Genomic DNA, 24529 nt, shown 5'->3' with positions numbered 1-24529 from the left:
GAAGTCGTCGATGGACTGGGACTGAGACTGATTAGCCAGCCAGCTATAGATAAAGTGAACAAGAATAGAGAGAAATTGTTAGATCGAGACACAGACTTGTCTTTACATGAATTCGATTTTAAAATGTTTTATTCAAATTCATGGACCAAGTGCTTGATTTGCCTTATCTTTATAACATGTGGAAATTGTGAGTGAGTTTCTAGCCATGGTAACATCGTAACCCTTTGCTAGTTAAGGTTGATACAAGTTTTTGCTGAAAATGTTTTGCTTAGCTAGCTAACGTTACATACTTTGCTAACTTGAACTGGCTAACGTAACTCTGTCATTGTGTGTGGAGTTTACCTATTTTACTTTATCATATTCTCACAGCTGAATGTCCCAAACCTCAAGTGGAGGGAAATCAAAATGTTGTTCTAACGAATGATGCGCTCCTAAAGAACGATTTTCCGGAGGGCTCGGAAGCCACTTTTGAGTGTGCCAACGGCTACATGAAAGATCAAGGATCTGAAAGTATCACCTGCACGAGTGGAGAGTGGAGCACGCTGGAATTAACCTGCAAAAGTAGGCAGCGAAATACTATTCCTTCTGTTCTTCTGTCAAGTGCGATTGTTATTGAGTGTTTACTGTTGGTTGATTGTTTGCTGCTGCCATTAGCTCGCTGATTATTGATTTCAGAGAAGGACTGCGGTGCACCCAAGGAGATGCCACATTTGACATATGAGTTTGGTGAGGAAGGGACGCTTTTTGGTGCATCAGCAAGAGCATTTTGTGAAAAAGGGTGAGTATGCTTCAATATCTGATGTATCATCAGAGTATGGGGGAATTATTTTGCCCAAAGATTCAATGCCAGACAACCTTCCCCCCACCCCACCTCGTCTCACATGCTCTCTCCCCCTCTCTAGCTATCAAGTTCAGGGGTCAAGTTACAGGCAGTGTTTTGCCACAGGTTGGAGTGGAAGATCAAGATGTGAAGGTAAATCTCACATATTTGCCGTTGACACACCTTGGACATCTAAGGCATTGAACTTGTTTGAATGAAGATCACAAATATTACTGCTGAGCGATTAGTGCTTTTTAGAGTCAGTTCTGTTTCGGTTCAATTATTTGAAAATAATCACGGTTTTTGGTTTGATTCTTTTTAAATAATGACATTAAAATGATTTTAGAACCAACAATAATGAACTTTCAATTGCAGAAACATTAGTTATTTAATAGCCCAAAAATTATAATTTGGTTAATCGCTCAGCACTAACAAATATATTGCACCCATGTATTTCTTCCTCAGTGGTAACTTGTGACGAACCTTTTGAGATAAAGAATGGCACGATCTTAGAGAAGCCTGACAAAGAGTTTCCAGAGTATGGGGATGTCATACAGTACTCCTGTGATGAAGGTTACACCCTCATTGGAAACAAATCCATTGAGTGCAATGAAGATGGTGAATACAACTCATTACCTCCTGAATGCAAAGGTATGGATTCCATTTATGTTTGATAAATTATCTGCCAACTGTGGGTTATATGCTTTACAGAGGATACATAATAAACTAAGGTAATGAATTCAGTGAAGTTCCACCTTCGCCCTACACTGCAGGCATCCCATCCCTAGACACTGCAGGCATCCCACTGGACACACGCTGGTTGAATCAACGTTGTTTCAATGTAATTTGTCACCCTATTGTGAGTGACGTGGAATCTACGTGGAAAATACATTTGAATTTGCAAAAAGTAATCAACCAGTACTGTTTCTCTTATTTCAACCAGCGTTGTAAACATTACAATTTGTTTAAAACTTCAACTTACATACAATTAATTACTTGACTAACAGGTTGTTACATCAATCAAATTTCAACATAATCATCAGAACTATGTTTACGTTGAAATTTGCCTTGAAAATTCCACGTAGAAATTGAATTTCTGTGTTTGCAAACATTGCCGCACGAGGGCGATGCGCGCAAGTTGGTGGCAGAACACGGAGTTCTTATAGAACGCCAGCAAAAAAAGCCTTTATTTACATGTTGCTTATGAGTGCATTTCACACTACTTTTGGATTATAATTGGATTTTAAGGCTCGTATGAATGTCCTGCTATATGTACTATAATGTTTGTGTCATCATCGCAAATCAACTGTATTATACTTAAAAAACACTTAAACTTCAACCAGTAAACTGGCGCTTTGGCTAGCTTTTGCTACAGCCTATGTCAATGAGCGTTAGCATTCTAGCTAACAACTGCTGCATCCAAAATAATTATTTAGCAAAGATCACAACCAAAAATGATCTTAGCGACTGTTCAAGCAAGAATCACGACATCATTGTAAGCGTATGAGAACCCCAAAAATTATTTTGTTTAGAAGTAATAAAAACATAAATCTAGGCTATGATGAATGGGCGCCAAGAGTTGTGAGCATCTGTGCATCTGGAAAAGGGTATATAGTCAATACTGGATGTTTGAAATTATGATTAATTTAATATTTGATTAGACATATTTTATTGTCCCAGGCTATGTTTGGAATATTTATTTATTGCACAGAATAGGTCAACTTTTGTACTATGGGGATAGTATATTGACATAGACAGCCTATGTCAATCTACTATCCCCCATAGTACAAAAGTTGATAGGCTAGTGCTTTTGCTGTTCGTTAGGCCTACTCATTCTTGTTGGCTCACGAAAAGTAAATGTGGACAGTCCTTCCAATATCGTCAATATGCGCCTCGGAATTGGATAAGGACGCATCCCCGATGTGTCTGTCTTAATTTAGCCTGTGAGAAAGACCCGATCACGTGACGGGCATTGGCTAATAAGAATTGAGATATCCGAGAGAGCCATGTGAGTGAGAGGTGCTTCGGAGCACGCAGCCAGGAGGGAATTATAATTATTAAATTCAGCCCAAGGGCACAACGGCCACTGGATTTTTTTAGTGGGCATTACGGCCACACAAAGGGGATGCTGCCGGGTAATTCGAGGCATTATCAAGTGCTTGTCAAATTGTGAATACGAGTCTGATGAAGTGTGTACAGCCTGCACAAATAACAAAGCAGAGCTCATGCCTTTCATGCGACTTTTTTCAAATCAACATTAGTCGCATCATGCAGCCTTAGAATGTATTAAAATGTATTTCATACAATCGAACCCAGAACCCTGGCGTTGCAAGCTACACGGGGCCCATACAGTATAAATATCCATAATTCTATTATGACCTTCCTCATCCTGAGAATAAATACAGATCATTATCTCAACGCATTCTTAATACTATTAATTTAGCAGTGTATATACCTCCTACCCAAATTAGCAAATTTAGATAACTCCAAATGTATTATCAACACAGCTAACCAAATCCCTTCCTTCCCCGGCACTTACATCTTCTGGCGTCTCTTCATTATGTTCTTCAGACAACTTCATAGTTCAAAATGAATTGCCCATGATAATGTCCCACCTTCAATGTCTCATCCGAGTCACCACCATCACTACACCCCATTGTGTCTTGTCCATTTGCCAACCATTATACCAACAACATCAAAAATGTTGTATTTGAACAGATCTTTCTCCATTCTCACTCAATGGTGGACTCCTGTCCCACTCCCTCTAAATAAAAAACATGAGAGAAAATCAGTTGATAGCTTCGATTGGCTGTTGTAGACCGGTTGCAGGTAGAAGTGGTGCTGTACAGGAACGTCTTCAACACCTCTGATGTTCATCTTCAGCCGGTTCAGAGGTTGTTTCTTTTTAAGGTTCACACCATTCTAGGCCAAATTATCCCTACTACGCATCAAGACACCATCTGTATTTACCTCAATAGAAGACAGAACATAACAGTTTAGTTGAGTTCATTCCTAATCCAAGAAATCCATATAAGCATTGACTATATGACAAATTATTATGTTTTACCACTTATTCTTAATACCAATTTCTAATATACTTCCCAATTTCTGTTAGGGAAACCCTCCACAGACAGAGAAATGAATGGTGTGAAAGTCAGGTGATTCTTGAAATTCTGGAAGATCTTGAAGTTCTTGGAGGTCTGTCCCTCCGCCTAGGGAATCATCCAGAACACATAGCTCATCAGTATCATTCCCCTTTCCATCGTCTCCCATCACCTGATTCTTGTCAGCACCAGCATCCTCAGCTCCCTCATCTCTAGGTCGTCGGTTTCCTCGTAGTACTCTGTTGTAGTACAGACACAAAAGAAAACAATGCTCCGCAGTGGTGTTTCCATCTTCCTCCTCTGGGTTGGAACACTCCTACAGTGGGACACATAGATGCAGGTATCTTTCTCTGCTACTTTCCCCTCCATCGAGGTAGCCAGCAACATCTAGTACTAACCTCCCCACCTGGGTTTTGTCCATCTCTTACTTCTGTAATCCTTTAGCGCATACAATGCCCAGATTCTCCTGTTAGGTTTGGCAGAGAAGCCTTCACCCGTGGGAAGAAAGTCTTAGCAACATTGTTAGGTGCGACACCGTATGCTACTATACCCTGTCTTCTTATCAGTCAGGAGAAGCCTTGAAAAGTGCCCATACTTGCAGCTTGTTATAGGTCACCAGTTTCATAGACAGGCCTCCTCTACATCCTGCCTTATACCACAAATACATTTTCACCTAAAACATTTCATCTAACCCATGACACATTATTTACTACTGCTCATATTCTTAATACAACTTGCATATTTACCAAAAAACCTCATGCGGGCAGTACTTCCCCCCTTTGGACACATGACTCACATCGTGATTAATGCATTCAAAAAACCAAAACAACAACATTGCCTGTTAAACTAAAATAATAAATGAAATTAAAATGACAACATTTGATAATACCTTAACTTAATTGTATCACATTAAGTAATTCAAGTAACATCAAACTTGACTAGCGCCAGGTGTTCCTCATTCAGGACTAGCTCTCTCACTCTGACCTTATTATGGTCAGAATCATAGATATGACTATTGCCAAATTATAAACTTCTTCAAAATTTTCAGTATTATAAATACCCTCAACTCTGTATAATAAATTACCATAAATCCCTCATCCCATGCCTATTGGCTTTCCAGTGTGGGTGATCAATTCACACTAGAAAGTCAGGACAGAGTTCAGAGGTCATTCAAACCCTTCAAAGAAGTGTTCCATTCTATAGTATAAACTAATCATTAACAACAGTCAAAACATTTCTTAAATGTTTTGTATCCCCAGTGTACAGTAAGTCCTCATAACATTTATTCTCGAAAGAAAGCACGTATTTACCCAAAACTCACTCATAAAAAAAAAAAAATCCTAAAATCAAAAATATAAACCCTATATAACCATTATAATAGGTGGGTTGTGTGTGGTTATCTGAAAAACCATATTGGAAAACAACAAACAAAAATGGCCAGACGTTATTTAATTCGGTAGCTCCCTCTTATGACCTAATTATAAGACTGCCAAATTTTACTAACTGCTCCACCTAGCCCACATACTTTTGAAACATCCCAATGAGAGATAAGGAAATCCCCATTTTCCTGGAAGAGAAAGTATATATTTAGTTAACATTCAATTATAATCAGCAATCCAAAAATATTAATTTCACACAAAACATGATGCAGATATACCCTGTCCTACCTCACATCAATAATTGTTTGTTTCAATCTAATTCCTCATAACTACTCCAGAAGAAGATTACATCAAATCTCTCAAAATATGAAAACCACTCAAAGTTCTCAGGGTTTACAATGAGTATTGTGAAATTATTACTCTTTATACCTCAAGTCTCACAATGATTATCAAACCCCCCAAATCGGCTTCATTTTATCCCATATCAAATCTTCATGGTATCTGTCACGATCGTCAGGGAGAGAAGTAGACCAATGCGCAGCGTGATGAACGAACATGTTACTTTATTTAATAAAGCACGAAACAAAACAACAAACGACTCGTAACGTCCTTGGTAACAATGACCAACACGGAACAAAAACCCACAAACACAAAGTGAAAAACAGACAGTTTAAATATGGCTCCCAATCAGAGACAACCAGCCAACAGCTGAACTCGTTGCCTCTGATTGGGAGTCACTCAGGCAAACATAGAAAATGAAGAACTAGAACCCCCAACATAGAAAATAAACACATAGAATGAACACACCCTGGCTCAACAAATAGAGTCCCAGAGCCAGGGTGTGACAGTACTCCCCTAAAGGCGCGGACTGCGACCGCGCCTCAATCACGAGCAAAACAGGGAGGGCTGGGTGGGCATTCCTCCTCGGCGGCGGTTCTGGCTCCGGGCTTGCCCACCACCCTCCAACAAACCCCCCATAGCGCCCCTGGTCTGGTCTGGCCCCGCTGACTGGAGCTGGACTGGACGTAGCAGGAACGGTTAGCTTCAACTCCTTAGTGGAGCCGTTGACCGGTACCTGGTTAGGCACCGGTGACCCAGGCACGGGTTGTGCCGGACAGACGACGCGCACCCCTGGCTTGGTGCGTGAGGCAGGAAAGGACCGGACCTGGCTGACGATGCGCACCCCTGGCTTGGTGCGTGGATCAGCAACGGGCCGGACCGGGCTGACGATGCGCACCCTGGCTTGGTGCGTGGAGCGGAACGGGCCTCACCCGGACTGACGACTCGCACCCCCTGGCTTGGTGCGTGGATCAGCAACGGGCGGACCGGGCTGACGATGCGCACTCCTGGCTTGGTGCGTGAGCCGAACGGGCCTGGCGACTCGCACCGTAGACTTGGTGCGAGTGGCAGGAACAGGCCGGGCCGGGCTGGCGACGCGCACCGTAGACTTGGTGCGAGTGGCAGGAACGGGCTGGACCAGGCTGACGACTCGCACCGTAGGCTTGGTGCGTGGAGCAGGGACAGGCCGGACTGGGCTGGCGACGCACACCGTAGGCTTGGTGCGTGGAGCAGGGACAGGCCGGACTGGGCTGGCGACGCACCCCGTAGGCTTGGTGCGTGGAGCAGGGACAGGCCGGGCTGGGCTGGCGACGCACACCGTAGATTTGGTGCGAGTGGCAGGAACAGGCCGGACCGTACTGGGAACACACACCACTGGCCCTACGTGGGGATCAGGAACAGGCCGGACCGGACTGGCAACACACGCCAGTACCTCTCGCCGTGCCTCTACAACCTCCTTCTCCCTGGTGACCAGTGACTCCCGTAACCTGGCGGCCTCCTGCTGCCCCGTCGTCCACGGCGTTAGCCCCCCCCTAAAAATGTATGGGCTTCACTCCTACCCGTGGCCAAGGCCTCCATCCCTCTTGCCAGACTCGCACTCATCTCCTCCCAAGTCCATCCTCTCTCCTCATCACGCTGCTTGATCCAGTTTTGGTGGGTTTTTCTGTCACGATCGTCAGGGAGAGAAGTAGACCAATGCGCAGCGTGATGAACGAACATGTTACTTTATTTAATAAAGCACGAAACAAAACAACAAACGACTGCATGCGTCCTTGGTAACAATGATCAACACGGAACAAAAACCCACAAACACAAAGTGAAAAACAGACAGTTTAAATATGGCTCCCAATCAGAGACAACCAGCCAACAGCTGAACTCGTTGCCTCTGATTGGGAGTCACTCAGGCAAACATAGAAAATGAAGAACTAGAACCCCCAACATAGAAAATAAACACATAGAATGAACACACCCTGGCTCAACAAATAGAGTCCCAGAGCCAGGGTGTGACAGTATCATTACTGGATGACTTACCCCTTAGATTGTTCCTGTCACCCCTCTAAATGTAATATTTGAGACATTCACAAAAATAATCAATTACTACGCGTAAATAATCAATGATATTAGATTCCAACCGTCTATTAAAATTTGTTGAGATGTGATCTCCTACGTCTTCCTTAACATACCTATTGGAGGGTACTTCCACCAATCCTATAACACATAATTATACTCAAAACTCATCAGATAATACCATGTTTAATTAAGTTGACTACACCTACTAATATAAACCTATAACCCCTTTTCGGTAATGTAATCATCTTTACTTGTTGCCTTGATGTTTTAAAATAAAAACCTATTGTTTAATAAATTCAGAACACAAAAAATGTTTACTTCTCCATCAGCCAAATAGTAAAAACGACCTCCCATTATGCAACACACCAGAAACAGATTATCGTTTTTAGGAATTAATTATCCGTCTGCATAACTCACTGGTGGTTAAACAAACTATAGAATTTAATAATAATAATTCAAAATTGTTAAAGAACGTTCCATATTCCACTATTCAGATATCTGCTTCACATTACCCTCTGCGTCCTTTACTTCCCGATATAGCACAGCAAGCACGACTCTCTTTCACCCGATTACTAAATCATGGCATTAGTAAATTATATCCACAAGTCACTACTACCTAATAACATATTTTCATTGACCTTACTAGAAATAATTATTTTAATACCAGTCTACTCAAACAATACAATGCAACATTTCTCATCTCCCAATTAACCTACTTTCCTTTTAAAACAGAAAACCCTCTACAATCTCTATTATCCTCTACCGCTGTCTTTCCATCTAACGGTACTTTAGCAGGTTACAAATGATTGTTAAGTTATAGTCAAAACATATAAAACCTCTATTCACAGAGATTCCACTTAAATTACTATGTTATCCTATACGCCATGGGTTGGTAGGACAATCTCTTCCGTATAATCTTATCAATTCACCCAGTGATCTAGGTCAACAGCATCAATGTAACAGTTTTGCTTCCTTCCCTACATGGGCTTGAACCAGGTACCCTCTGCACACATCGACAACAGTCACACTCGACGCAACATCACTCGTCATTCAACAAAAGGCGCGACCTTGCAGAACAAGGCAAACAACTCCTTCAAGGTCTCAGAGCAAGTTATGTCACCTATCGAAACGCTACTAGTTAACACCACTAACTAGCTAGCAATATCACACCGGTAACACTCACCACCCTTTGACTTCCTCCTTTTCCACAGCAACCATTGATCCGGGTACACCAAACTTAACCCATTATTTTTATTTAACCTTTATTTAACTAGGCAAGTCAGTTAAGAACAAATTCTTATTTACAATGACGGCCTACACCGGCCAAACCTGGACGACGCTGGGCCAATTGTGTGCCGCCCTATGGGACTCCCAATCACGGCCGGTTGTGATACAGCCTGGAATCGAACCAGGGGGTCTGTAGTGACGCCTCAAGCACTGAGATGCAGTGCCTTAGACCGCTGCGCCACTTATGACACTTACAGCTGGCTAACACCCACAGATCAACACCTAGAAACTCTCCAGACAACAAATAAAAACCATTCTCAAACAGCGTTATGCCTTTATCTCTATCGTAGGGTTTAAAAACTAACTTGACACCTTATATAATAAGTAATATTTCTGTAGTGACGTCAGCTACAAGTTCCTATATTCCTCAGTTAATGTTATCTTTCATCCTCTGCTTCCTTCCAACACTGCTTCATAATCCCTGGTGTTTTCTTAATACTCTTTTTATTCTCTTTGTCCCCTTGCTTCACTTCCCATTAAGATAAGACACTCGCTTCTCTGTGCGTCGTCCCTATACTATTATTATCAACGAAGATAATACCAATCCGCCATTACTAGAAGTCAGCAGATCTGGGTAACTGTCCTTTCTAAGTAGGCTACAAGTAACAAACCAAACACTTGCTGTAGTTGACAAGCATATATTGAATTTATATCCATATTATCAATATCCATTTAATTGATAGACATTACGCCACCATTCTCAATCGTTTAATCTAGCAAACCCTTATGCAACCCCAAAAAAATGACTACCTCGAAATCGTCTCGCTATTCCTGTTAAGTGATTCCTTCAATTTGAACCCCGCACGCTGATAAATCTTCCATTCTACATCACCAAAAATAAATACTTTGTAGTATCTGTCTAAGCAACACATACCAACAGTTGAATTACACTCAGAAACCCAGATTTTACTCTATGCCATTGAAATGACAAAGAAATCCCACAAATAGCCCAATTACACTGGTTTATCGTCTTACCATCTGATACAAAATGAAATTCCTTCACTTCATCACCTTAGCTCCACAATGATAATTAGTTGAATGGAAACCCTAAATTGGCTTTGTACTATGTTATACGTTACTTCTATAAATCCCACTCCTTGTTGGCAGTTCATTTCTTAAACCTTATCTCTATCAAATGATCCATCAACGTCTCAAACACAGAAAACCTGTATTTATTATTTCCCACCCTTGACGTACGTCTACGTTTGGTTGAGTAAGTTAATACATACATATTATTCAAATTATTACTGTATCACCTCTCTATTAATCGATTACACACATAAAATACATCCTATTTTCACATCGTCACATACTCCATATAGAACATTAGAAACTCCTAGGTACTCACAACAAACAATCCTTTCATGTTTTTTTTTACGATCCTCACAACACAAATCAACTTCTTCAAACATACTCCCAGCGGAACCAAAAAAACAGACTGTAGTTTCAAGGACACTGATCTTCCTGTCCTTGGATCATCACCGGTTCTCTAACCTTCAGGAAACCCTGTCAAAGTCAAGCCTCTCATTAAAACATATACAGTGGGGAAAAAAAGTATTTAGTCAGCCACCAATTGTGCAAGTTCTCCCACTTAAAAAGATGAGAGGCCTGTAATTTTCATCATAGGTACACATCAACTATGACAGACAAGTTGAGGGGAAAAAATCCAGAAAATCACATTGTAGTGAATTTATTTGCAAATTATGGTGGAAAATAAGTATTTGGTCACCTACAAACAAGCAAGATTTCTGGCTCTCACAGACCTGTAACTTCTTCTTTAAGAGGCTCCTCTGTCCTCCACTCGTTACCTGTATTAATGGCACCTGTTTGAACTTGTTATCAGTATAAAAGACACCTGTCCACAACCTCAAACAGTCACACTCCAAACTCCACTATGGCCAAGACCAAAGAGCTGTCAAAGGACACCAGAAACAAAATTGTAGACCTGCACCAGGCTGGGAAGACTGAATCTGCAATAGGTAAGCAGCTTGGTTTGAAGAAATCAACTGTGGGAGCAATTATTAGGAAATGGAAGACATACTGATAATCTCCCTCGATCTGGGGCTCCACGCAAGATCTCACCCCGTGGGGTCAAAATGATCACAAGAACGGTGAGCAAAAATCCCAGAACCACACGGGGGGACCTAGTGAATGACCTGCAGAGAGCTGGGACCAAAGTAACAAAGCCTACCATCAGTAACACACTACGCCGCCAGGGACTCAAATCCTGCAGTGCAAGACGTGTCCCACTGCTTAAGCCAGTACATGTCCAGGCCCGTCTGAAGTTTGCTAGAGTGCATTTGGATGATCCAGAAGAGGATTGGGAGAATGTCATATGGTCAGATGAAACCAAAATAGAACTTTTTGGTAAAAACTCAACTCGTCGTGTTTGGAGGACAAAGAATGCTGAGTTGCATCCAAAGAACACCATACCTACTGTGAAGCATGGGGGTGGAAACATCATGCTTTGGGGCTGTTTTTCTGCAAAGGGACCAGGACGACTGATCCGTGTAAAGGAAAGAATGAATGGGGCCATGTATCGTGAGATTTTGAGTGAAAACCTCCTTCCATCAGCAAGGGCATTGAAGATGAAACGTGGCTGGGTCTTTCAGCATGACAATGATCCCAAACACACCGCCCGGGCAACGAAGGAGTGGCTTCGTAAGAAGCATTTCAAGGTCCTGGAGTGGCCTAGCCAGTCTCCAGATCTCAACCCCATAGAAAATCTTTGGAGGGAGTTGAAAGTCCGTGTTGCCCAGCGACAGCCCCAAAACATCACTGCTCTAGAGGAGATCTGCATGGAGGAATGGGCCAAAATACCAGCAACAGTGTGTAAAAACCTTGTGAAGACTTACAGAAAACGTTTGACCTATGTCATTGCCAACAAAGGGTATATAACAAAGTATTGAGAAACTTTTTATTGACCAAATACTTATTTTCCACCATAATTTGCAAATAAATTCATAAAAAATCCTACAATGTGATTTTCTGGATTTTTTTTTTCTTCATTTTGTCTGTCATAGTTGTCGTGTACCTATGATGAAAATTACAGGCCTCTCTCATCTTTTTAAGTGGGAGAACATGCACAATTGGTGGCTGACTAAATACTTTTTTTCCCCACTATACTTTTCCACTACTCTAAAATAACCTCACGCTCTCCATACCACTCCTTGGTATTATATGATGGGCATTGATGTACGGAACCACAATATAATGTTATATCAAAGCTTATTATTGAAACTTATATCAACTTATCATACACATTCATATAATTTATTATGCATCCTTTCAGAGTAAAATTACTTTCTGCTCTTTGTTCATAAAATAGCCTATGTTGTTCCATATACCTCGATGCCATCTGGTAAACAAAAAATGGTTGCAGAGTTTCCTTAAAAGTTATCTTCCCATGAACGCCATAGTAGTTGTAGCGCTAACTATAAATGAATGTTGAAAATCCTCCAAATCAATTTGTAATGGGAGATCTATATAGGATCAATATGCGGCGTTCCACTAATTCTGATAGACTGGACTTTCTGATTACTTAAAGGACACCTTCAATCTTGTTGCCTTAAACATGACATAGTTGCCCCTGTATATATTAGAAATTGAATTATTTTACCAGATACACATAAACTTAACTGTGGTATTTCTAATGGGCTATCCGAAATATGCAATTGTGGTGCATTGATCATGTATTTAACCTCCTCCCTGCCTATCGGTGTTGTATGTCATTGTCCCCTTAATAGATTACCCGGCTTCTCCTCTCTAGGTTTATTCTGGGAATTAGGGTGCGGTTGGGCAAGAGTCCACTTTCCCTCTCTCTCCCTCGTTTATTATCGTTCCCCTGCTTCAACGAAAAATTCCATAATTGTATTTGCTAATCTATTGTTTAAATCAACATTTTGGTTTTGTTTGATTATTGTAAATATAATTTTATATTCATTTTCCACACTCTCTAGTATATCTAATTTTTTCAATGTTTATTCGTCCTGTATGACCTCTAAACCTTCTTTCTGCCGTTTCTTAAGCTCTACCAAACCTTTGTAACCACAATGGCTTGCATTCCTCGTGCCACCGTTTGACCTCAAAGTTATCTGTTTTAGCTATAGGAAACATGTATGTTGACCTGAGTTTAGGAATAGCCCATGTGGACGGACTCTTTTCATAAGGTAGATTATGTTGCTTCATTACCAAATTACGTAATGTCTTAACTGACTTTTCCTCCTTCCTAATTATATTTACCAGCCATTGTGCACTCATTAAATCCCATGCTTTAGACACCTCTTTCATATAATCTAAATCCCCTTTCGGGTTGCTTATGGCTGCATTATCAATTATATACTTTCGCGCTACTTGTAATTTATCCCTTTTAAAACTACCATCTTGAGGATAGTCATTATCTGTCCATGCTGATAAATCACTAAGATATGGTTCCACATAGAAAAATCCTAATTTACTTAACATCCATTTGCACATTGTCTGATTTTCACTACTTTTACAAGAGACTTGTTCTAAATGCAGATTTGTCTGTAATAATTTAGTCATTTCCTTTCTCTCTCTTCGAGGTAAATGAAGCTCTGATTTACTCTTAATGGTGACTGTTTTTCCAGATACCGGTCTACTAAGCTGGCCATCCATTACTTCTATTAGTTCATGCAATATTAGTAATCACATACTTGAATCAAATCCCCAACTTGATCTTTACTAAAATTTTGTTTGCCTATTTTGTCATTGGTGCTATGATTCACCATGCTCAATTGTATCTGCTCTGATCCCTTATGCAGTATGAGTTATTGTTCTCTCTCTTTCCTGACCGTTTTGAGTAACTTCACAAAGGACTCATTTTCTCATAGGGCTTTTATAACACGGTTGAGGCCTTGAACCTCTTCACATCTATCTCTTTATTCTGTTTCCTTGAGGACTGGAACCCTGAACAATGTTTATTCTTTCGTCATAGGACTTGAACCTATTTTATCTAGGACTTGAACCTCTGAACAATGTTTATTCTTTCATCATTGGACTTGAACCTATTTATCACACCTTATAATCTAGTCATTTTGAGGACTCGAACCTCTGACCTATTTTATAATGTGTCTTTTCACTTTATAGGACTCACACCTATTTTATAATGTCATACACTGTATAATCTCATCATTGTGAGGACTCAAACCTGACCTTATTATAATGTCGTACCCATTAAAAGACTCTACGCCCAATCTTGTTAAACCCATTTTCCTTCTCCTCTGTTGTTTTTAGTCATTACTCTGAACAAACCCGTCTTAATCATAGCACCATGTTATTGTCTAATTTGATATTTCTCCTTACATCTATTTACGTACTCTAATACCACTCATCTGTTCCCCTCAAAAATATATTGAATTTTAAACATTCGTTACAGCTCAGCTTTACCACAGATAAGCAGAATTTGACATATTAAAAAAAAAAGAAAGTCTGCTTACCTGTTAGTTCGGCTGTAAACTGCATCCTGTTCGTTTAGACGCCAATCTGTTATGATGAGTTTCAGGTATCGAGAAGTTCAGGATGCAAGAAAGTATTCGACCATTCAGATGGAGAGTTGATTCAGTCATTATTTAATTGTTACTGTACTGGATTCAATATGACAGGTGGTACGGACGTAGCCTCCTGTCATCTGAATGACTTCCATAGAAAATCTCTCAGTTTATATAATGCTCTCCGAGCTACTTCTGTCCATCAGCTGCCAACCATCATTGAGTGTCACTCATCTACTACAATAGTATCACCCTACATGGTATTGTGTGGCACCCTAGCCAGGCCAGTCCATCACATACTCCTAAGATTAGCACCAGTGGCCCCCAATCTATCTTGGCACACCGACCCTCTGTCACTCATCCATGACATCAATAACACATGGTGTGTCCTTGTCCTCTGTCCCTCACATACAGCTTATGAGTTAACATACATTAAATAATCTTGTATCAAAAAGTCGTCATATCAGCTAATTACCAGTAAATTACCGTGAGACCGGCAGTTATTTGTTTGACAATCACCAGCTGACAAAAGCTCATGACCGCCACAGCCCTAGGTGTACACTTATATAAAAAAATGAAAGCACTGCATGAAGGTGCAATACTGAATAACCATTGTGCAATTCTATTTCACAGATGTCAATGACATTCCTTTGAAACCAACAACAACTATATCAACAACATCAGCATCAATAACAACATTGACTGTTCCACCCACAATACGAGGTAGAACAAATCCAAGTAAATCTAGCCCAGTATAATCAAGGGCTTGATGATTAGTTGAATCAACTATGTTAGACTGCTCTAGAGTCTAGACCATGGTAATAACATTCAGTCCCTATCCATGATTCTATAATAATTTGGTATTTGCAGTTTCAGGGAAACATAATGACATTGGTGAACATGACACCAACGCAGCTACAGGTAAGTTAATTCAAGTCATTATTATTTTGTCGTTGTAGATTTTTCCAGCTCACATTTGACCAAACGATACTGAATCTCTCTTTCAGGGAATGCAGCAGTTGTGGGAAGTGTGATCGGCATGGTCATAGGTAAGAAATCTATCATTTGAAACAATCACAAATGAGAGGGGGATATTTGTGTCTGGTACACTTTTTGTCCAAGAAGCTTTTGATTTTAACATGCTGACTACACCTCCCCAGTTGCATGCGCGAGCGTTGCGAAATACATTTACAGATGTTATTCAAGCATTTCATCCAAACTGCTCACATGCGTCAACGAGCATCTGCATAGCCGGGCGCTAAAATAGAACTTGGTTCTTGCAAGTCCCGCCTCTCCCATCTCCTCATTGGTTTTTAGGAGCATATACCCACGTGGTGATTGAAAGATGAATGAGGTCCACACTCCAGTCGGTTGTGGTAATGCACCTTAAAGTTGGTTGCCAACCACCATATAAAATCCACAGAAGAAGACTGAATAAGGAGAGATTACTAGAAACTAACAAGGTTTCCCCTTTTATCTGTGGATTAATTGTCTGAGTAGAGAACACACAATGTGACTCAAAATGGGTCCGAATTCTACGAAGATCCAGCAAAAACAAAGGATCTTGTACATTTCAGATAAAATAACCCGATGTTTATATCCCAGGACAAATTAGCTAGCAACAGCAAGCTAGCTAGCTAAATGTCCATGAATGTTTCATAAACTCAGCAAAAAAAGAAACGTCCCTTTTTCAGGACCCTGTCTTTCAAAAATAATTCGTAAAAATCCAAATAACTTCACAGATCTTCATTGTAAAGGGTTTAAACACTGTTTGCCATGCTTGTTCAATGAACCATAAACAATTAATGAACATGCACCTGTGGAACGGTCGTTAAGACACTAACAGCTTACAGACGGTAGGCAATTAAGGTCAGTTATTAAAACTTAGGACACTAAAGAGGCCTTTCTACTGACTCTGAAAAACATCAAAAGAAAGATGCCCAGGGTCCCTGCTCATCTGCGTGAACGTGCCTTAGGCATGCTGCAAGGAGGCATGAGGACTACAGATGTGGCCAGGGCAATAAATTGCAATGTCCGTACTGTGAGACGCCTAAGACAGCGCTACAGGGAGACAGGACGGACAGCTGATCTTCCTCGCAGTGGCAGACCACGTGTAACAACACCTGCACAGGATCGGTACATCCAAACATCACACCTGCGGGACAGGTACAGGATGGCAACAACAACTGCCCAAGTTACACCAGGAACGCACAATCCCTCCATCAGTGCTCAGACTGTCCGCAATAGGTTGAGAGAGGCTGGACTGAGCGCTTGTAGGCCTGTTGTAAGGCAGGTCCTCACCAGACATCACCGGCAACAACATCGCCTATGGGCACAAACCCACCGTCGCTGGACCAGACAGGACTGGCTAAAGGTGCTGTTCACTGACGAGTCGCGGTTTTGTCTCACCAGGGGTGATGGTCGGATTCGTGTTTATCGTCGAAGGAATGAGTGTTACACGAGGCCTGTACTCTGGAGCGGGATCGATTTGGAGGTGGAGGGTCTGTCATGGTCTGGGGCGGTGTGTCACAGCATCATCGGACTGAGCTTGTTGTCATTGCAGGCAATCTCAACGCTGTGCGTTACAGGGAAGACATCCTCCTCCCTCATGTGGTACCCTTCCTGCAGGCTCATCCTGACATGACCCTCCAGCATGACAATGCCACCAACCATACTGCTCGTTCTGTGCGTAGTTTCCTGCAAGACAGGAATGTCAGTGTTCTGCCATGGCCAGCGAAGAGCCCGGATCTCAATCCCATTGAGCACATCTGGGGCCTGTTGGATCGGAGGGTGAGGGCTAGGGGCATTCCCCCCCAGAAATGTCCAGGAACTTGCAGGTGCCTTGGTGGAAGAGTGGGGTAACATCTCACAGCAAGAACTGGCAAATCTGGTGCAGTCCATGAGGAGGAGATGCACTGCAGTACTTAATGCAGCTGGTGGCCACACCAGATACTGACTGTTACTTTTGATTTTGACCCCCCCTTTGTTCAGGTACACATTATTCAATTTCTGTTAGTCACATGTATGTGGAACTTGTTCAGTTCATGTCTCAGTTGTTGAATCTTGTTATGTTCATACAGATATTTACACTTGTTAAGTTTGCTGAAAATAAACGCAGTTGAAAGTGAGAGGACGTTTATTTTTTTGCTGAGTTTTATGTGTTTCGACCTGTCCCAAAATGAATATAGTTCAGAGTTTATTTTTCAACCTGCGTGTCCTGATTGCGTCTGGTGTGGATGGACAAAATCAACATGCGCACGCAGGCGCATGCATGTGCCCGGTGTGGTCAGCATGTAAGGATATGTTCTAACTAAACTGGATACTTTGTTGTATACTGTACTGGGGAAAACATTCCCTTCACATTTGTTACACTAGTAGGCCTAGTCGAACTGCTGACTTTCCAATGTTACCATGTTTATCAGATTTGTATTACTTTCTCTTGACCATTTGAAGATCATACAGGGGACTCATGCTTGATTCCTTATCTTTTGCAGTTACACTTATTATTGTGCTGTTCATATTATATTGTTTTCATAAGAGGAAAGGGTGAGAACCTACATTTGATAATTTATCTTACTAGAAAATAGTGCACGATTAAGCACAATTTCACCTACAATGAAATCACAGCTATTATTTTCCTCCTACTAACTATACAGTGCATTCGGAAAGTATTCAGACCCCTTGACTTTTTCCACATTTTGTAACGTTACAGGCTTATTCTAAAATTTATTAAATTGTTTTTTCCCCCCTCAATCTACACACAATACCCCATAATGACAAAGCAAAAACAGGTTTTTAGAATTGTTTGCACATTTATAGAAAATAAAAAACGGAAATATTTACATAAGTATTCAGACCCTTTACTCAGTACTTTGTTGAAGCATCTTTGGCAGCGATTACAGCCTCGAGTCTTCTTGGGTATGACGCTACAAGCTTGGCACACCTGTATTTGGGAGTTTCTCCCATTCTTCTCTGCAGATCCTCTCAAGCTATGTCAGGTTGGATGGGGAGCGTCGCTGCACAGCTATTTTCAGGTCTCTCCAGAGATGTTTGATCGGGTTCAAGTCCGGGCTTTGGCTGGGCCATTCAAGAACATTCAGAGACTTGTCCCGAAGCCACTCCTGCGTTGTCTTGGCTGTGTGCTTAGGGTTGTTGTCCTGTTGGAAGGTGACCCTTCACCCCAGTCTGATGTCCTGAGTGCTCTGGAGCAGGTTTTCATCAAGGATCTCTCTGTACTTTGCTCCGTTCATCTTTCCCTCAATCCTGACTAGTCTCCCAGTCCCTGCCGCCGAAAAACATCCCCACAGCATGATGCTGCCACCACCATGCTTCACCGTAGGGAAGGTGCCAGGTTTCCTCCAGACGTGATGCTTGGCATTCAGGCCAAAGAGTTCAATCTTGGTTTCATCAGACCAGAGAATCTTGTTTCTTAAGGTGTCTTCTGGCAAACTCCAAGAGGGCTGTCATGTGCCTTTTACTGAGAAGTGGCTTCCGTCTGGCCACTCTACCATAAAGGCCTGATTGGTGGAGTGCTGCAGCGATGGTTGTCCTTCTGGAAGATTCTCCCATCTCCACAGAGGAACTCTGGAGCCATGTCAGAGTGACCATTGGGTTCTTGGTCACCTCCCTGACCAATGCCCTTCTCCCTCGATTGCTCAGTTTGGCCGGGCAGCCAGCTCTAGGAAGAATCTTGGTGGTTCCAAACTTCTTCCATTTAAGAATGATGGAGGCCACTGTGTTCTTGGGGACCTTCAATGCTGCAGAAATGTCTTGGTATCCTTCCCCAGATATGTGCCTCAACACAATCCTGTCTTGGAGCTCTATGGGCAATTCCTTCGACCTCATGGCTTCGTTTTTGCTTTGACATGCACTGTCAACTGTGGGACCTTATATAGACAGGTGTGTGCCTTTCCAAATCATGTCCAATCAATTGAATTTACCACAGATGGACTCCAATGAAGTTGTAGAAACATCTCAAGGATGATCAATGGAAACAGGATGCACCTGAGCTCAATTTCGAGTCTCATAGTAGTGAATACTTATGTAAATAAGGTATTTCATTATTTTATTTTTTTATAAATTTGCTAAAATGTATACAAAATTAATTTCACTTTGTCATTATGGGGTATTGTGTGTAGATAGATGAGGGAAACAAATAATTTAATCAATTTTAGAACAAGGCTGTAATGTAACAAATTGTGGAAAAAGTCAAGGGGTCTGAATACTTTCCAAATGCACTGTATATGCATTAACCACAGCTTCTGGCAACGGACTTTACACCGTCATTACACAAATGAATTATTTGGATAAACTAGCCATATGGCTGGCCAATTAATTGACCTAAACAATAGTGTTTATGGAATTTAACTTACATAACCCATGAACTAACATTCAGTCTGCCATTTCATATTTATGTATTCTCTATTGTCATGAGCCCTCTCACTCCACTGGGTTACCACCTTAAGTTGTTTCCACTCTGCTCACCACTCTCTCTCTACTCAGCCTAACTAGCTCCACCTGTCCCTGCTCTGCTCGGCTCTAATTACTCTGCCAGCTGCGCTGCATTACCCACTAACCTCTCCCAGTATTTATAGCCCTGTCTTTCAGCTCTCCTGTGTCAGATCGTCTGCAAAGCTCACACCCGGAACCTGTTTGCTCGCGCTTCTGGCTCACCCTGGTTTTGTGACCCCGGACCTGCCTGGTTTTGGATACTCTTCTGCCTCAGGAGATCCAGACCTGCTTCTGCCATTACGACTCCTGACTACTCTTCAATCCCGGTAACTCTGACCAGCCTTCTGCCTTGCTACTACGTATTTTGGATCTCCCTTGAACTGTACTGCTGCCTGGTTTCATTCCGCCCCGTTGTGTCTGTGTTTCCTCCCCCCCCCAGGACTTCTGGACCACCAACCACCGGCGTCATCGGACGCATCGCTGCCACTGGGGGGAGGCACAGACCCAGCACATCGGACGGGACAACCCCTGGAGCCTTCACTCACTCCCTACATCCCTTTCCCCTTAAGTTTAAATAAACTTTCTGGTGTGACGCAATTGTGGTCCTCTTGTCGTCTGTCTGAACCGTGACAGTACGATCTGACCATTATGGACTCAGCGCACACTTCCCCCGACATGGAAACCGAAGAACCTGAGCAACCCACCGCCATGCTACGCCTGGAACACACTGAGAGAGAGCTAGGCCGCATGAGCGGCGACATCACCTCTCTGCTTCAGGCCGGCTACCAACAGCATCAGCAGTTCCAGCAGCACCAGCAGCAGTCCCAGCAGCAGCAACAACAACTCGCCATGATCATTCAACTCCTCACCAACCTGACCCCAGCCAGTCTGCCCACCAGCCCTGCCCCCGAGTTACCTGCCCCGGTCATTGCAGCCGCTGCTCCGGAACCCAAGATTGGAAACCCCGAGCGGTTCAACGGCGATTCTACCCAGGTCCGGCCATTCCTGACTAGCTGCCGACTTCAGTTCTCCTTGCAGCCAAGGACCTTCGCCACGGAGGGGGCTAAGGTTGGGTATGCCATCACTCACCTGACGGGCCGAGCTCGACTCTGGGGAACAGCAGAGTTCGAACGTCAAACCCCCCGCATGTGCAACCTTCGACCGGTTTGCCGAGGAGATGCTGAAGGTGTTTGACCTGGATTCACCAACCGCAGAGGCGTCTCGTGAACTGTTCAGTATTCGACAAGGCAGACGTACAGTCGCAGACCATTCCATCGACTTCCGAACCCTGGCTAGACGAAGTTCTTGGAACACACCATCGTTGGTGGACGCGTTCTTCCATAGTTTGGCTGACTATATCAAGGACGAGTTGGTCTCCCATGAACTGCCTTCCACTCTTGATGAAGCCATCGCACTGACTGTCAGGATCGACAGAGGGATACAGACCCGTCGTCGTGAGAGGGGGCGCCAAGGTCCACCTACTACCGGCATTCGGAGAGATCCGACTGAGCTCCTGTCATCTACTGCCACTCACCCAGTTCAGCTTGATCAGTCTGAGCCTATGGAGATTGGGCGAGCCTCTCTCACTCCTGCAGAGCGCCAGCGACGCTTCACCTCAAACCTCTGCCTCTATTGTGGAGGTGATGGACATCGTGTGGTAACCTGCCCTTTAAAGGGCCGAAGCTCACCGGGCATAGGGGGAGTCCGGTTGAGTTCAATGACCATCCAGTCCTCCGACCGCAAACCCCTGCTGCAAGTTCACCTCCGCCTCCCTGACTCAACTCACACCCTGGCTGCTCTGGTGGATTCTGGCGCCGAAGCCAACATAATGGACATCAAGCTGGCACGCCAACTGGGACTGGAGAACCTCCGTTTGACACCTCCTATTCCTGCCCGGGCACTGGACGGACACTTACTCGGATCGGTCACTCATGTCACGGCCCCGGTCTCGATGGGTCTGTCCGGAAACCATCAAGAAACTATCCAGTTTCACCTGCTCCCCTCTCCAGGCCAACCCCTCATCCTGGGTTACCCATGGCTCCGCCCGGCACAACCCTCAGCTCGACTGGGTGACCGGGGTGATCAGGGAGTGGGGAGAGGACTGCCACCGAACCTGCCTGCTTGCCGCCGCACTACCCCCCTCGGCCAGTACCTACTAACTCCGCTCCTGACCCCTCCAAGGACCCTGTGTCGATTCTGCCAAGTCCCTGCATCGTTGCAGCTCTGACCTGGGCTGTTGAGGAACAGGTGCTGGAGGCTCTCCGTAACCAGCCAGGTCCCAGCACTTGCCCAGCTGACCGCCTTTTTGTCCCCGAAGACCTGAGGTCCCAGGTCGTTCAGTGGGGACATGACTCCCGCCTAGCTTGTCACCCTGGCTCCACCCGCACTTACAACCTGCTCGCCCAGAGGTTCTGGTGGCCCTCTCTGAGGAAGGATGTACGGGAATTCGTCCAAGCCTGCCCCATCTGCAACCAACACAAGTCGTCCTGCCAGCCCCCAGCCGGATTGCTGCAGCCCCTGCCTGTGCCCAGGAGTCCGCTGGTCCCTGCTGCGCCTTGTCCTCCTCCTCCACGGCTCGTCGATGGTGGTCTGGTTTACACCGTCCGCCGCCTGCTTCGGTCCAGACGGAGGGGTAGGGGTCTCCAGTACCTCATTGACTGGGAGGGCTATGGACCTGAGGAAAGGACCTGGGTGCCAGCTAGTCGGATTGTGGATAGGACTCTCATCACCGCTTTCCACCAACGGCATCCTGATCAACCTGCAATCCGTAGGGGCCGCCCCAGAGGGGTCTCTAACCGTCCTGCCCGCTCGGCTTCCTGTCCTGTGCCTGATCCTGTCTCGGGACCTGTCCCATCTCCCGACCACGGTCCTCCGGCTTCCTCCGAGGATGAGGACGTTCGCTCGGACCGTTCGGGGGAGTTCTAGCCCTCCTCCGGCTCCCCTCCTCCCGCCCGGCGTGGTGTTGCTCTTGGGACTTCTGGGGCCGTCCCTTGGGGGGGGGGTTCTGTCATGAGCCCTCTCACTCCACTGGGTTACCACCTTAAGTTGTTTCCACTCTGCTCACCACTCTCTCTCTACTCAGCCTAACTAGCTCCACCTGTCCCTGCTCTGCTCGGCTCTAATTACTCTGCCAGCTGCGCTGCATTACCCACTAACCTCTCCCAGTATTTATAGCCCTGTCTTTCAGCTCTCCTGTGTCAGATCGTCTGCAAAGCTCACACCCGGAACCTGTTTGCTCGCGCTTCTGGCTCACCCTGGTTTTGTGACCCCCGGACCTGCCTGGTTTTTGGATACTCTTCTGCCTCAGGAGATCCAGACCTGCTTCTGCCATTACGACTCCTGACTACTCTTCAATCCCGGTAACTCTGACCAGCCTTCTGCCTTGCTACTACGTATTTTGGATCTCCCTTGAACTGTACTGCTGCCTGGTTTCATTCCGCCCCGTTGTGTCTGTGTTTCCTCCCCCCCCCAGGACTTCTGGACCACCAACCACCGGCGTCATCGGACGCATCGCTGCCACTGGGGGGAGGCACAGACCCAGCACATCGGACGGGACAACCCCTGGAGCCTTCACTCACTCCCTACATCCCTTTCCCCTTAAGTTTAAATAAACTTTCTGGTGTGACGCAATTGTGGTCCTCTTGTCGTCTGTCTGAACCGTGACACTCTATGGTACCTGTGATTTGCATGATCAAACTTTTTGCTGGATACTTATTCAACTTGCTGCTGTACATGTGATGGTTGCCTTTGCCTGTTTTTGGCCATTCCGCTAAAGCTTTCAGTTTTTCCTGCTAGGTGTTGAAAAATCAAGGAAGTCAGGAAATCCTTTGCTAAGGCACTCTTGAACAGAGATAATGGCATTGAAAAAGATAATAAGAGTATGTTGTTCAAAAGGGTGTGGCTAGGATGCTAGGCCTACCATACACCGAGCTAAACTGACCAGCTGACTACCACACTGGAACACACAGCTACCAAACTAAACACTACTAAGATACTGAGGTTGGCATGCATAATCTACTGTATTTCCTTGCTGCACTATTATTTATATGTAAACATGATAATCCTGACAAAATGTCATTATTTGAAAATGTTGCATAGCTCGTACCAGACGGGAGAAGACCCAAGAAGAAAAGAGGAGTTATTACAATTTCTAAATAACTAAATTGAATGCCTACCCAAGGTATCTACATTTCGTACATGATTCTATTAAACCCATTATTTAAAAAATATGTCCCGTCATTTAACCAAAATCTCACTCATATGACTATACAGTTTGTGGTCGTCTTTGAGCTTGAGTAAGCTTTGTCTAAAATATCTCATTTCTTTTCAGGGCTAGGACTGCTCCTATCTGCTAGTCTGCATCTGTTTCCTTGAAAGGAAGTTTCCAGCAGATTGTCTCTCTGACCATTTTCTGGTTGGACAAACATGTACAGTGCCCTTTACGTATGTGGCATTACTGAATGGAAGTTATAATTGCACTTTTTCTATGAAGTTGTAAATATTTTTTGAAAGTCACCTCAATGTAAATGTTTTAACCCAATGTTAAAAAATGTTAGGGCGGCAGGTAGC

At 43.8% G+C, this 24529-nt stretch overlaps 1 protein-coding gene across 4 annotated transcripts; it reads left to right on the top strand.

Annotated features, from left to right (window-relative positions):
* On the top strand, positions 1 to 24529 carry LOC121574925 (complement decay-accelerating factor-like). 4 transcript variants are annotated; one of them, XM_041887616.1, is made up of 11 exons: positions 1 to 187; positions 370 to 561; positions 676 to 778; positions 903 to 973; positions 1286 to 1471; positions 15143 to 15232; positions 15380 to 15430; positions 15517 to 15558; positions 18004 to 18055; positions 24059 to 24140; positions 24291 to 24529. In XM_041887616.1, exons 1-10 carry the CDS (start codon positions 124 to 126, stop codon positions 24120 to 24122), a joined length of 915 nt encoding a protein of 304 aa, XP_041743550.1. In that variant the 5' UTR covers positions 1 to 123; the 3' UTR covers positions 24123 to 24140; positions 24291 to 24529. The 4 variants fall into 4 exon arrangements, with proteins under 4 accessions (XP_041743550.1, XP_041743551.1, XP_041743549.1 ...); XM_041887617.1 differs by lacking the exon at positions 24059 to 24140; XM_041887615.1 differs by having other exon boundaries at positions 24059 to 24529.

The sequence above is a fragment of the Coregonus clupeaformis genome, chromosome 10 (genome assembly GCF_020615455.1).
Source record: "Coregonus clupeaformis isolate EN_2021a chromosome 10, ASM2061545v1, whole genome shotgun sequence".
Lineage (NCBI taxonomy): Eukaryota > Metazoa > Chordata > Actinopteri > Salmoniformes > Salmonidae > Coregonus > Coregonus clupeaformis.
Note: the sequence above shows the minus strand (reverse complement) of the source record. Positions and strands in the feature narration are given on the sequence as shown.

Coding starts and splice junctions, on each gene's coding strand:
- LOC121574925 (XM_041887616.1), top strand. CDS start 124: ATGTTTTATTCAAATTCATGGACCAAGTGCTTGATTTGCCTTATCTTT. Junction 15,233..15,379: donor TGTTCCACCCACAATACGAG/GTAGAACAAATC, acceptor TGGTATTTGCAG/TTTCAGGGAAACATAATGAC. Junction 18,056..24,058: donor TGTTTTCATAAGAGGAAAGG/GTGAGAACCTAC, acceptor AATGTTGCATAG/CTCGTACCAGACGGGAGAAG.